Source organism: Schistocerca nitens, chromosome 2 (assembly GCF_023898315.1).
Source record: "Schistocerca nitens isolate TAMUIC-IGC-003100 chromosome 2, iqSchNite1.1, whole genome shotgun sequence".
In the NCBI taxonomy this organism is placed as follows: domain Eukaryota; kingdom Metazoa; phylum Arthropoda; class Insecta; order Orthoptera; family Acrididae; genus Schistocerca; species Schistocerca nitens.
The window spans coordinates 629,685,882-629,699,609 of record NC_064615.1 but is presented as its reverse complement, the minus strand read 5'-3'; the positions used below and the strand labels follow the sequence as shown (position 1 = coordinate 629,699,609).

At 39.0% G+C, this 13,728-nt stretch overlaps 1 protein-coding gene across 1 annotated transcript in view; it reads left to right on the top strand.

Annotated features, from left to right (window-relative positions):
* Positions 1-13,728, top strand: part of LOC126236735 (ankyrin repeat domain-containing protein 6-like) — a 726,845-nt gene that overhangs the window by 692,539 nt on the left and 20,578 nt on the right. Inside the window, exon 12 of the mRNA XM_049946266.1 lies at positions 77-293. Within this exon, the coding sequence (XP_049802223.1) occupies positions 77-293 (217 nt within the window). The remainder of the gene's footprint in view (positions 1-76; positions 294-13,728) is intronic.

Sequence of the window (13,728 nt, the reverse complement as noted above, 5' to 3'; positions counted from 1 at the left end):
TTTCAGACAACATTTTAAAATGTTAATATAATGTACTTTTCCTTTCATATCATTTCTAAAAATGCTTGATACATAGGTGGGGTGGAGCGATTTGGTGAGCCTCGTGAGCATAATCGTAGCTATGATGCTCTGCTGGATGGAAATTGGCGGGAACAGTCAACAAGACAGTCTGCTGAGGTGCTGCCTGATGTTGATGTGTGCTACGATTATGATGACAGACATGATGGCAATCAGCGATTTGAAACCATACTCAACAAACGTGCTGCGATATATGGTGACCCGCTCACTTGCAGGTTAGCAGTTATTTCATATGTGCTGTTCTTTTAAACTATCATAACACCTAAACAAAATTCTTCGCCTCTGCAGAGAAGTAAACAAATGGCTCTGAGCACTATGGGACTCAACTGCTGTGGTCATGTCCCAAGTAAACAAATACTTGGCAGTAATTGTAGGTATTAAACAAAAACTACACGAGTGCAAGCAATTTTGTGAGGTTTAATTTAAGAAAATGAACTGGTCACAATGGTAAAGATAAATGAATATTGCAAATCTTTAATTAAGATTTAACATCTGTAACCTCCAGAATGAAATTTTCACTCTGCAGCAGAGTGTGTACTGATATGAAACTTCGTGGCAGATTAAATCTGTGAGCTGGACCGAGACTCAAACTCGGGACCTTTGCCTTTCATGGGAAAGTGCTCCACCCAAGCACAACTTATGACCCATCCTCGCACCTTTAATTCCGCCAGTGCCTCCTCATCTCCTACCTTCTGAACTTCACAGAAGCTCTCCTGCAGACCTGGCAGGCAAGTGCTAGTGTAAGACAAACGTCCCAAGTTTAAGTCTCTGCCAGTAAGTTTCATATTAGCACACACTCTGATGCAGAGTGAAACTTCCATTCTGGAAACATCCCCCACACTGTGGCTAAGCCATGTCTCCGCAATATCCTTTCTTCCAGGAGTACTAGTTCTGCAGGAGAGCTTCTGTGAAGTTTGGAAGGTAGAAGATTAGGTACTGGCAAAATTAAAGCTGTTGAGGACAAGGCGTGAGTCATGCTTGGGTAGCTAGTATCAGTCCAAATGTCCTTTACACCATTAAAATAATTTGAATTATACTACCAAAAACAGTTAATATAAGAAAAGAATTACAGTACAAAATAAACATAAATTAAAAAAGGCATCTGTAATGGACTGTGACATGCATCAGTAGTTTCTATATGATGTACACAAGTTATTCCTGTGTGCCATGCATCAGTCAGATACATTTTCATGTAACATAAAAAATGATTATTACTGCAAATGTGAGGCGATAAGTAACAAAAGTTGCCACTCTTCTATTTAAAATTGCTCCTGTGATGTAATCTTTCAGATACATAGATGAGACTTATTTTTATACAAGATAAACCTCTTTCTATATAGATAAAAGTTCTCTTCTTTCTTAAGCTTCACCACAATCATTAGTATTGTTAGTTGTTGCTACACTAATCTCAGATTAGTTGCCTACGTGTGAAGTATAGTTATATGAACTTGTTATATAATGAATAGAGATGACAACAATTTCTGCTTGCCCATTGGGAGTAGATAAAAGCATACATCAGTTATAAAAATTTTGTTAGCTTTTAGATCATGGTTAAGAGATTTTACTTCAAGTACCCTATTTTGCATTAAGGGTAGAATATTTTGGGTGTGCCCCAGGAAAGTATGATGGGACCCTTGCTACTCATGTTGTATATTAATGACCTTGCAGACAATATTAATAGTAACCTCAGGTGTCTTGCAGATGATGCAGTCACATGTAATGAAGTACTGTCTGAAAGAAGCTGCATAAATATTTAGACAGATCTCAATAAGATTTCAAATGGTACAAAGATTTATAACTTGTTTTAAATGTTCAAAAATTTAGAGCTATGCACTTCATAAAACAAAAAAACATAGTATATGACTATAATATCAAAGAGTCACTGTTGGAATTGGCCAACTCTTACAAATACTTAGTTGTAACACTTTGTAGGGATATGAAATGGAATGATTAGATACACTCAGTCATGGGTAAAGCAGATGGTAGACTTCACTTTATTAGTAAAATACTGGGGAAGTGCAATCAGTCCACAAGTAGATCGCTTACAAATCACTCGTGCAACCAGTTCTAGAATATTGCTCAAGTGTGTCAGACCCATACCAAATAGAACTAACAAGGGATATTGAATGTATACAGAGTAGGGCAGCACAAATGTTCATCGTTTTGTTTGGTCCATGGGAAAGTGTCACAGAGATACTGAAGAAACTGTACTGGCAGACTCTTGAAGACAGACATAAACTATCCTGAGAAAGTCTACTAACAAAGTTTGAAGAACTGGGTTTAACTGATGACTCTAGGAATATACTATAACCCTCCACTTATTGCTCACATAGATAAGATTAGAATAGTTACAGCACAACTAGAGGCATTCAAGTAATCATTTTTCTGGCGCTCCATATGTGAATGGAACAGAAAGAATCCTAATAACTGGTACAATGAGATGTACCCTCTGCCACACACTGCACTGTGGTTTGCAGAGTATAGATGTATAAGGTGGTGTAGTCTGTAGTGTGTAACTCTACTCAGTCTTTTGATTTATTAACTGGCAGTTTAGTCAGTGTGTCTTCTCTTGCATGTGGATGCCATCAGTTCTCTGCAATGAGAATGTATAATCCTATGTCTCAAAGAGCCTCCCAACTATGACCTGAGTGTGCTGCAAATTTAAATTCCATCTCTCTTTTATTTTAGTCTTACAGAAGTAAGAGCTAAGTTAGTAGAATTCTAAGTGCATCTACTCTATGTCTACAGTTACCAGATAAGTGGGAGGCAGAGTGAATTGACACATATTTCGGGGTAATTCCACCCTTTGTGGAAAAAGAGGAAGTATGAGTACTACCTTTTTGTTACAGAAAGCTTTACTTTACTTACTCAAAATATTCTACAGTTATCTTGCTTATCACATCAGTTCTCCAAGAAGGAAACTTTCATTTTGGCATTGAACCATAGATTGTGCCTAAGACATTCTGTTCCATACTTTTTTCTACAGGGAAGACAGTGTAATGAGTGTTGCAGGAGAAATTCTGTTGAGCTCGAAAAACATGTTTGGAGGTATTAGCATTTTTATTTCTTCCATTAGATGGTCGTACAAGGATGGTTTGAAAAGTTCTCAGAATCACCACGAGAGGTCAGCACTAGCGCAATGAGTTGTTCACGTGATATTCATTGGACTGTTGCCTGTAAAAACATGCCATGTCAGGGCTCTTGTAAAAGAGCTGTGACAGTGATGTGGCTCTGTTGTTGTTCCCATGTAGTGATTTGCAAAGATGGAAAAAATTGAGATTCAAGCAGTGATTAAGTGCTTCATAAAGAAAGATATGAAAGCAAAGGACATTCATGCTGATTTCCAGAATACACTTGGGGACTCTGCTCCTTCATATTCAACTGTTTCCAAGTCTACAAATGAATTTAAATATGGGCAGGAGAGCTTAGATGATGATCTGCACAGTGGTCGGCCAAGATGTCACTACTCCAGAAATCATTGCAAAAGTGTGCAAAATGGTAATTGAAAGTGCATGAAATTGCTCATGCTTGCCAGATGTCATCTGAAAGGGTATATCACATTTTAACAGAAGAATTAGAAATGAAAAACTTATCTGAAAGATGGGTTCCGCGACTCTTGACATTGGATCAAAAACATTTGCCATTGCCATGGCAAAATTACATGAACTAAGGCATGAATTGTTGCCACGCGCACCTTATTCACCTGATATGGCTCTATCAGACTTCCATCCCTTACCAAAACTGAAAATTTTTCTTGGTGGATGAAGATTCACTTCAAATGAAGAATTGATAGCCAGAGTTGACAACTATTTTGGAGGCCTGGAGGAAACTCATTTTTGCGGTGGGATCAAGGCGCCGAACATCGTTGGAGTATGTGCATTAATCTACAAGGAGACTACGTTGAAAAATAAAAAAAGTTTCAGTGATGTAAGTACTTTTTTTCTATTCCGTTCTGAGAACTTTTCAAACCATAGAGGTGGTATGTAGCCCCTGGGCAATTTCACTCTGTCCCAGGTTCCATTTCTGAGAGATTTTCTACACTTTAGTTTTTTCATGAGAGTGGTTTTCATTGCCCAATTACATAGTTTAATTCAGTACCTGTTCACTAGTTATCTGATTTACCCATCTAATACTCAGCATTTGTTAACAATTCCCTCCCAGAAACACTTTTCCAGCTAGTGCCATTCTGAATTTTATATCCACTCTACTTGAGCACCCACCAGTTACTTTTTACAAAAAACCTTTACTAGTTTTCATTTCCTAACCTAATTTCCTCAGCACCACCTGATTTCATCCAACTACATTCCATTACCCTCACTTACTTTAGTTGTTTCATCATATAATCTCTTTTCAAGACACCATCCTTGCCATTCAATTGGTCTTCCAAGTCCTTTGCCATTTCTGACAAAATTACAATGCCACTGGCTTGCCTTAATGTTTTGTTTCTTCTCCCTGAACTTCAATTTTCTTTCCAAGTCTTTCTCTGGTTTCCTACACAGTTTGCTCAATGTTCGAATTGAATAACTCTGGGATGTCTACAACCCAGATTCATTCCCTTACCACCATACACAATTCTTCTTGTTGAATAATGGTACCACCAGTTTTTACATTATTTTCCCCCACCACTTTATGAACTTCACATGTGCTGCAAGAGAATATAATTTAATATTGGGAAAGGAAAAAAATAAATGTATTGATTTATTCAGACAATAGTAATTTCATGTAATATAAACTTATGATATACAGTTCATCAGATTTGACTCCATAGGAATAATTGTGCCCCATGACTGATGTAATCCAGGGGAAAGAAAAAAGGTCATCATCAGTCGTAATATCATCCGTATTTTATTGCAGATCTAGATTTCACCCAATAATCCAGCTACCATCAGTGCTATTGATACAAAAATAACACAGGAAGCAGCAGAAAAAAGCACTCTAACCTAGAACCATGTCACAGCTGTACACAAAGCCAATTGCAAAATTTCAAAGCATTATAACGAGCGAGACAGTACAGTGGTTAGCACACTGGATTCTCATTCGGAAGGATGACGGTTCAAACCCACGTTCGGCCATCCTGATTTAGGTTTTCCATGATTTCCCAAAATTGATTCAGGCAAATGCTGGGATGGTTCCTTCCAAAGGGAATGGCCGGAATTCCTTCCCCATTTTGATAGAACCGATGACCTCTGTGTTTGGTCCCAACCCCCAAATCACCCACCCACCCTCAGACCATTACAGATACTCATGTAGACTCAGCTTAGTTATAATGGCACATATTACACTGTAATTTTAGCATGTACAAGCATAAATGTGTTAAAAAAACTTTAATCCTTAGAATATTAAAATAGGAATAACAAACTGGCATCAAAATTACAGGTGTCGATTCTACAATTTATATGTTACATTTTTGGATTACAAAATAATTACCAATACAAATTTGTGTTGACACTATGTAATGAAATTTTGAATCAGGTGAAAGTAAAATACAATAAAATCTTTATAATAAGCTTGTTAGAAAGTTTCAAAAAACTAAAATAGCACTGTTAAAAACTACATCACAGAGTGTACAATCTGAAATACTGGAAGTGTACCATATGAATACAAACTGTATGACTAAAAATGTATGTTGTCTTTCCAGTATTTGCAGATTGGACACTTTGGAATGAAGTTTTTAATATTAATTAATTCCATTTAAGTTTTTTGAAATTTGCTAGCAAGTATATTAGAGACATTTTGTTGTATTTTATGATAATGATAAACTTTTTAACATGTTTTAATGTACCTCATTATAACAAACTTAATATATTGCAATATTTGCCACAACGCTTATTGTAATTTATATGCTGCCAGACAAAATTGTATTCTACTATTATTATTATTTGAACTCATTTTATTATCATGTATAAATTTTATCTTCAGTCATTTCTTATACACCCCCTTTGTCAGAAAAGTTCCACAACAGGTTTTTTTATTTCTGAGTTTGCAGTACTAAAAAGGAACAAATGACATGTTTATGTTACCTGGTATGTGTGCATCCTTGAAATGACCTTGGCCATGTTTCCACACAAACTCACTAGGTGGCAGGGTTGTGCTTAGCAACACACTGTTTGAGTTCTTGGTGCACTAGTTATAGTGACACAATGGATGCTGATTGTGAGAAAACAGTGAACATTAAGTTCTACATTAATCTCAGGAAAACCGCTTCTGACACATGGACAATGATTAAGCAAGCATATGCAGACAAGGCACTTTCAAGAAGTTGTGTTTTTGAGTGGCACAAAAGATTTCGTGAAGGCAGAGATTCAGTGCAAGATGATCCCACGGCTGGTCACCCACCTACAGCACGTATCGATGCAAACATGGAGTGTGTAAGGCAGTTACTGCAAGATCTTCTTGTAACTGTGTGTCGATATCAGAAGAACTTAATTTGAATTGTGACATGTGTCATAAGATTTTACATGAAGATTTAGGGAAATGGAAAATTAATGCAAAACTCATCTCTTGCACACTTAACAGATTACCAGAAAGAAGAAAGGCACAGAATTTTTGCTGTACTATTCGATAGAACCAGACATTATACCAAATTTCTGTCAAAGATTATTTCTGGGGAGGAAAGTTGGTATTACCAATGTGTGTGAGCCTCACACAAAGCGTCAATGTGCTGAATGGCAGAGTCCTGGATCACCAGCCTTGAAAAAGGTCAAGGGACAACCTTTGAAAACAAAGACAGTGTGGACCACATTCTTTGATAGTAAAGGATTAGTTCACCATGAGTATGTTCCTCCAGGTGAAACAGTGAACCAGAATCTTTACAATGAAGTTTTGATATGTTTGCAACAAACAATTCGACTTCGACATTGCCGCCAAGAATTGTGGCTTTTCAGGACTAGTTCTCGCTGCATGACAATGCAAGACCTCATACTACTTTATCTGTTACCGAGAATCTGGCCAGACATTCTGATATTGGCATCTCACATCTACCATATTCACTTGACTTCTCACCTTGCATTTTTTTTCTTGTTTCTGTGAGTGAGAAGGTGACTGAAAGGGAAGCTTCATCAAGATATCACTGACATCCAACAGGCTGTGACAAATGAGCTTATACGCATTGTAGTTTAAAATTTCCCTGCTTGCTTCCAAGACCTACAGAAACATTGGCAACTGTTTAAAGATAGCCAAGGGGACTTATTCAATAATCACTAGGTTCATTAATTGGTAAGCGCAATTTTCTATTTTAAAAAAAGAATCAGGCCTGGAACATTTCTGACAAAGGGAGTATATAGATAATGGAAATAGATGGCATTGGCCATCCAACATCATGTAAACAGAGTCTAACCATATGGATCTGTTTCAGTGACGTTTGTACATGGTAAAATTTTGTTATAATGTGTGTCATTATAACTATGCTAAGTCTATATGAATACCTGTAAAAGTATGTAATTGTGCAATTGGCACAACTGTGACACAATTCTTGGTTAGTGTGCTTTTTTGGTGCCGATTCCTATGTTGATTTTGTATTTACATCTCTGATGATAGCTGTGCTGTTAGATGAAATCTAATGAAATAAAATGCTGATGATATTATGACTGATGATGACCACCTTCCTGTTCTGGATGATTTGCAGTTGTGCTAAATTACCAGACATAACTTGTGAAGGACTTTGTTTCATGGACTTCTACATGGTTTCCCAAACCTCCAGTGTAAAAATCATACTGATAGTATTTAATTTTCCCCATGAAATGCATACCTCAATAATACACTGTGTAGTGTACTGGTGGAGCAGTGTTACTCTCCTCTCATAAAGAAATGAGGAGAAAATTATTTTGAACCAAGAGTTTAATGCTGTCATTGAATTACATTGTAATGCAAACATTGAGACAGGCAGTCACCTCTTTGAACAATTCCTTTGCTATATGATGAGAGTCATTTGTCAATAAAAAACTAAACATTCGTTTCTGACCAAAAGTGTTGGGCACTCTCAGAACAAGTAAGAGTTGTTGCCTCGACACCGGAGCTGCAGTTTCACTTATCAATCAAGACACTTACAAACTGCTGGGCACACCTCCGTTGCGTGCCGCAAATGTTAACTAGCTATTCAGGTCAAGAGATACCTGTGTTAGGACAGCGCAGCCTTCTTGCAACATCTATATGTTTCGTTTCAAACAGTAAGCCCAACTAGATTTTCTGTAGTCCCCGCCATCTCCTCAGCAATATGCTAGTCTGTTGTTTTGAAGCTGAAAATATTATTCAGTATTTGATGGTGTTTGCTCAGAACCTTATTGATTGATAACTGCCATCTGCTTCACATCTGCTGTACAGTGAGCTAGGTAAATTTAAGTATTAACTGTGTTTTCTTACTTGTCACTTCTTGTTCCATGTGTTTATGCTTTCAGGAAGCTTTAATTTTCGAGCACTAGTAATAGTGTTACACAGATGTTGTGTTTGTTTTTGAATCCAGTCCAGAGACAGATAGTGCTTATTTTCATTGTTTCCAAGAAGAAGTGTCTAGTAACCACAGTTTAGTCAGCTATCAGCTGCCTTTAGTGAATTAGCAGTCTAGTTAAAAGTTGATTAACTCTCTACAGTAAATTGTTGATTTCTTAGGATGGATGTGTGACTGCTGTGTTCGGACGTAGGAGGAGCTGGCCACTGTTTGCGAACAGCTGAATGTGTTGGTGGCCATGGTCAGCTGTCTTCAGGCTGCTGCCTCGGAGTGTAGTGGCAGTGGAGAGTCTGGTGCATCGCTTGGTACACCCCAGGTGTTACATGCGTCACCCACAGTCCCTGTTGTCGAGACATCTTCGCGGGTACCGGGCGTGATTGGGCCACCCTCTCCCCAAGGGGAGTGGTGGGTCCAGCAGCAGTCGCATCGCACGAGGCAGAGGATCAATGTGGAGGCTGGCCATGTGGCAACACCCGCTCTGCCTGTGAGTGGACATGTGGCTGCTCCTTCAGCAAAGTCCGAGCAGGCTCATGGAGGGAGGGGTTTATTAGTGATTGGGAGCTCCAATGTTAGGCGGGTGATGGAGCCCCTTAGGGAAATAGCGGAAAGGTCGGGAAAGAAGGCCAGTGTTCACTCTGTCTGCTTGCCAGGGGGGTCTCATCCGAGATGTGGAGGAGGCCCTGCTGGCGGCGATAGAGAGCACGGGGTGCACCCGACTGCAAATTGTTGCTCATGTCGGCACCAATGACTCCTGCCGTCTGGGTTCAGAGGTCATCCTCAGTTCATACAGGCAGTTGGCGGAGTTGCTGAAGGCAGAAAGCCTCGCTCATGGGGTGGAATCTGAGCTAACTATTTGTAGTATCGTTCCCAGAACTGATCGCGGTCCTCTGGTTTGGAGCCGAGTGGAAGGCTTAAACCAGAGGCTCAGACGATTCTTCGGAGATCTGGGGTACAAATTTCTTGACTTCCAATATCAGGTGGAGAAATGTAGGGTCCCCCTGAATAGGTCAGGCGTGCACTACATGCAGGAAGCGGCTACAAGGGTTAGCGGAGTACGTGTGGAGTGCACATGTGGGTTTTTTAGGTTAGAGAATTCCCTCCCTAGGTCCAACAAGATGCCTCCTGAGATGCGACAAGGTAGTAGTAGGCAAAATGCAACAGAGAATAAAAATATTAATGTGGTAATAGTAAACTGCAGGAGCGTCTATAGAAAGGTCCCAGAACTGCTCTCATTAATAAACGGTCACAATGCCCAGGGACAGAAAGTTGGCTGAAACCAAATGTAAACAGTAATGAAATTCTAAACTCAGATTGGAATGTATACTGCAGAGACACGCTGGACAGTGAAGGTGGAGGCATGTTTATAGCGATAAGAAGTGCAATAGTGTTGAAGGAAATTGATGGCGATCCGAAATGTGAAATAATTTGGGTGAAGGTCACGGTTAAAGCAGGATCAAACATGGTAATAGGATGTCTCTATAGGCCCCCTGGCTCAGCAGCTGTTGTGGCAGAACACCTGAAGGAAAATCCGGAAAATATTTTGAGTAGATTTCCCGACCATGTTATAGTTCTGGGTGGAGATTTTAATTTGCCAGATATAGACTGGGAGACTCAAACGTTTATAATGGGTGGCAGGGACAAAGAATCCAGTGAAATTTTTTTTAAGTGCTTTATCTGAAAACTACCTTGAGCAGTTAAGCAGAGAACCGACTTGTGGCGATAACATATTAGACCTTCTGGTGACAAACAGACCCGAACTATTTGAAACAGTTAACGCAGAACAGGGAATCAGCAATCATAAAGCAGTTACTGCATTGATGATTTCAGCCGTACATAGAAATATTAAAAAAGGTAGGAAGATTTTTCTGTTTAGCAAAAGTGACAAAAAGCAGATTTCAGAGTACTTGACGGCTCAACACAAAAGTTTTGTCTCAAGTACAGATAGTGTTGAGGAACAGTGGACAAAGTTCAAAACCATCGTACAATATGCATTAGATGAGTAAAGGCCAAGCAAGATTGTAAGAGATGGAAAAGAGCCACTGTGGCACAACAACAGAGTTAGAAAACTGCTGCGGAAGCAAAGGGAACTTCACAGCAAACAAAAACATAGCCAAAGCCTTGCAGACAAACAAAAATTACACGAAGCGAAATGTAGTGTGAGGAAGGCTATGCGAGAGGCAATCAATGAATTCGAAAGTAAAGTTCTATGTATTGACTTGGCAGAAAATCCTAAGAAATTTTGGTCTTATGTCAAAGTGGTAGGTGGATCAAAACAAAATGCCCAGACACTCTGTGACAAAAATGGTACTGAAAGAGAGGATGAAGACTAGAGGCCGAAATACTAAATGTCTTTTCCGAAGCTGTTTCACAGAGGGAGACTGCAATGTAGTTCCTTCTCTAGGTCGTCGCACAGATTACAAAATGGAAGATATCGAAATAGTTGACAGAGGGGTAGAAACACAATTAAAATCGCTCAAAAGAGGAAAGGCCGATGGACCTAATGGGATACCAGTTCAATTTTACACAGAGTAGGGGAAGGAACTTGCCCCCCTTCTTGAAACAGTGTCCCGTAGGTCTCTAGAAGAGCGTAGTGTTCCAAAGGATTGGAAAAGAGCACAGGTCATCCCCGTTTTCAAGAAGGGACGTCGAACAGATTTGCAGAACTAAAGACCTATATCTTTAATGTCGATCAGTTGTAGAATTTTGGAACACGTATTATGTTCGAGTATAATAACTTTTCTGGAGACTAGAAATCTACTCTGTAGGAATCAGCATGGGTTTCGAAAAAGACAATCATGTGAAACCCAGCTTGCGCTATTCGTCCATGAGACTAAGAGGGCCATAGACTCGGGTTCCCAGGTAGATGCCGTGTTTCTTGACTTCCACAAGGTGTTTGATACAGTTCCCCACAGTTGTTTAATGAACAAAGTAAGAGCATATGGACTATCAGACCAATTGTGTGATTGGATTGAAGAGTTCCTAGATAACAGAACGCAGCATGTCATTCTCAATGGAGAGAAGTCTTCTGAAGTAAGAGTGATTTCATGTGTGCTGCAGGGGAGTTTTGTAGGACCGTTGGTATTCACAATATACATAAATGATCTTGTGGATAACATCGGAAGTTCACTTAGTCTTTTTGTGGATGACGCTGTAGTATATCGAGAGGTTGTAACAATGGAAAATTGTACTGAAATGCAGGAGGATCTGCAACAAATTGATGCATGGTGTAGGGAATGGCAATTGAATCTCAATGTAGACAAGTGTAATGTGCTGCGAATACATAGAAAGAAAGATCCTTTATCATTTAGCTACAATATAGCAGGTCAGCAACTGGAAGCAGTTAATTCCATAAATTATCCGGGAGTAGGCAGTAGGGGTGATTTAAAATGTAATGACCACATAAAATTAATCATCGGTAAAGCAGATGCCAGATTGAGATTAATTGGAAGAATTCTAAGGAAATGCAATCCGAAAACAAAGGAAGTAGGTTACAGTACACTTGTTCGCCCACTGCTTGAATACTGCTCACCGGTGTGGGATCGTACCAGATAGGGTTGATAGAAGAGATAGAGAAGATCCAACAGAGAGCAGCGCCCTTCGTTACAGGATCATTTAGTAATCGCAAAAGCGTTACGGAGATGATAGATAAACACCAGTGGAAGACTCTGCAAGAGAGACGCTCAGTAGCTTGGTATGGGCTTTTGTTGAAGTTTCGAGAACATACCTTCACCGAGGAGTCAAGCAGTATATTGCTCCCTCCTACATATATCACGCAAAGAGACCATGAGGATAAAATCGGAGAGATTAGAGACCACACAGTGGCATACTGACAATCTTTCTTTCCACGAACAATACGAGACTGGAATAGAAGGAAGGACTGATAGAAGTACTCAAAGTACCCTCTGCCACACACCGTCAGGTGGCTTGCAGAGTATGGATGTAGATGTAGATGTTGATGTTGATGTAGAAATCCATATATTAAGCTGGAGAAAAACTTGAAATTATTTATACAAATTGTTCAGTAGTATTAAACTTAAACACAGTAAGGATATAATTTTAGCTGATTTAACATTAACTGTATTGCTTTCATCCTCTTACATACTTCTTGCATTTACTGACACACAAAAAACCAACCACTGAAATAGTGAACCTTTATATACATGGCAACTGTTGAAAGTAGATGATTGTTATATTTCCTTGTAATCTACTGATAAGAAGAGGAAAGAGTGACCTGTGAAAGGAAGAACATAATCACACAGCTAGGTGGTGTTACTCGCCACATAATATATTCACTAAAGAGCAGTGTAACCTCTACCTACTGGATGGATTCACATTTACATTGACATTATCCTTCCATCTAGTTTTGCAAGATTTAGTGAAATTCCACATTTTTTTCTCAAAACATCTGCACTCCACTGCAAAATACAATGAAATCTTTGAAAATTACACATCGCAAAACTAAATTCCCTTGAACATTACAAACTCATTAAAATCGCATGTACATCTACATTGAAAACTGCTTTTTGCATACTTACATTAAAAATCATTTTTGAAAATTGTGTATTTTACTATTAACCCAAAAATTATTTCTTTATTCATTACACCACTTACCTCATTGTCAACTTCTAACAATTTCTTCATAGCAACTGCTGGTAATTTCGCTACATGCATCTTTGTTTTGGTAGTCTTTGCCTTTCCAGCATGCAAATCTTTCATCACACCATCATTTACATTAACTGCAATAAACTGAATCTCATTACTACAACTGTTAATTACTAACAATTCAATCTTCTCAACCTTAATTGGATGAAACTACATGATTCCAGAGACCTTTTCAAGTCTCCAACATCTATGATGAATATGTGCGGACTGAAGCAATGAATGAAAATTTGTACCAAGGCCAAGATATGAACCCAGGTCGCCTGCTCACTAGGGAAATACTCTGTCCACTACGCCACACTTGCATAGTGGCTTTACACAACTGCCCAGACTACTCTAGCATGCCTGCCCCCCCCCCAGTCCAAATTCTCATTCACACCTCAACCCACTTTGATGTTTGGGAGACTTGGAAAGGTCTTTGGAAACATATAATTTAATTTGTTTAAAGCACCTATGCCTGTGTTTCAGGCAGGATCCTAGTTTCATTCAATGCTGAGGTGCCATTCCAAAATAGTTGTAGAGCCTCTGCAATGCTGTCTGATTTAAGG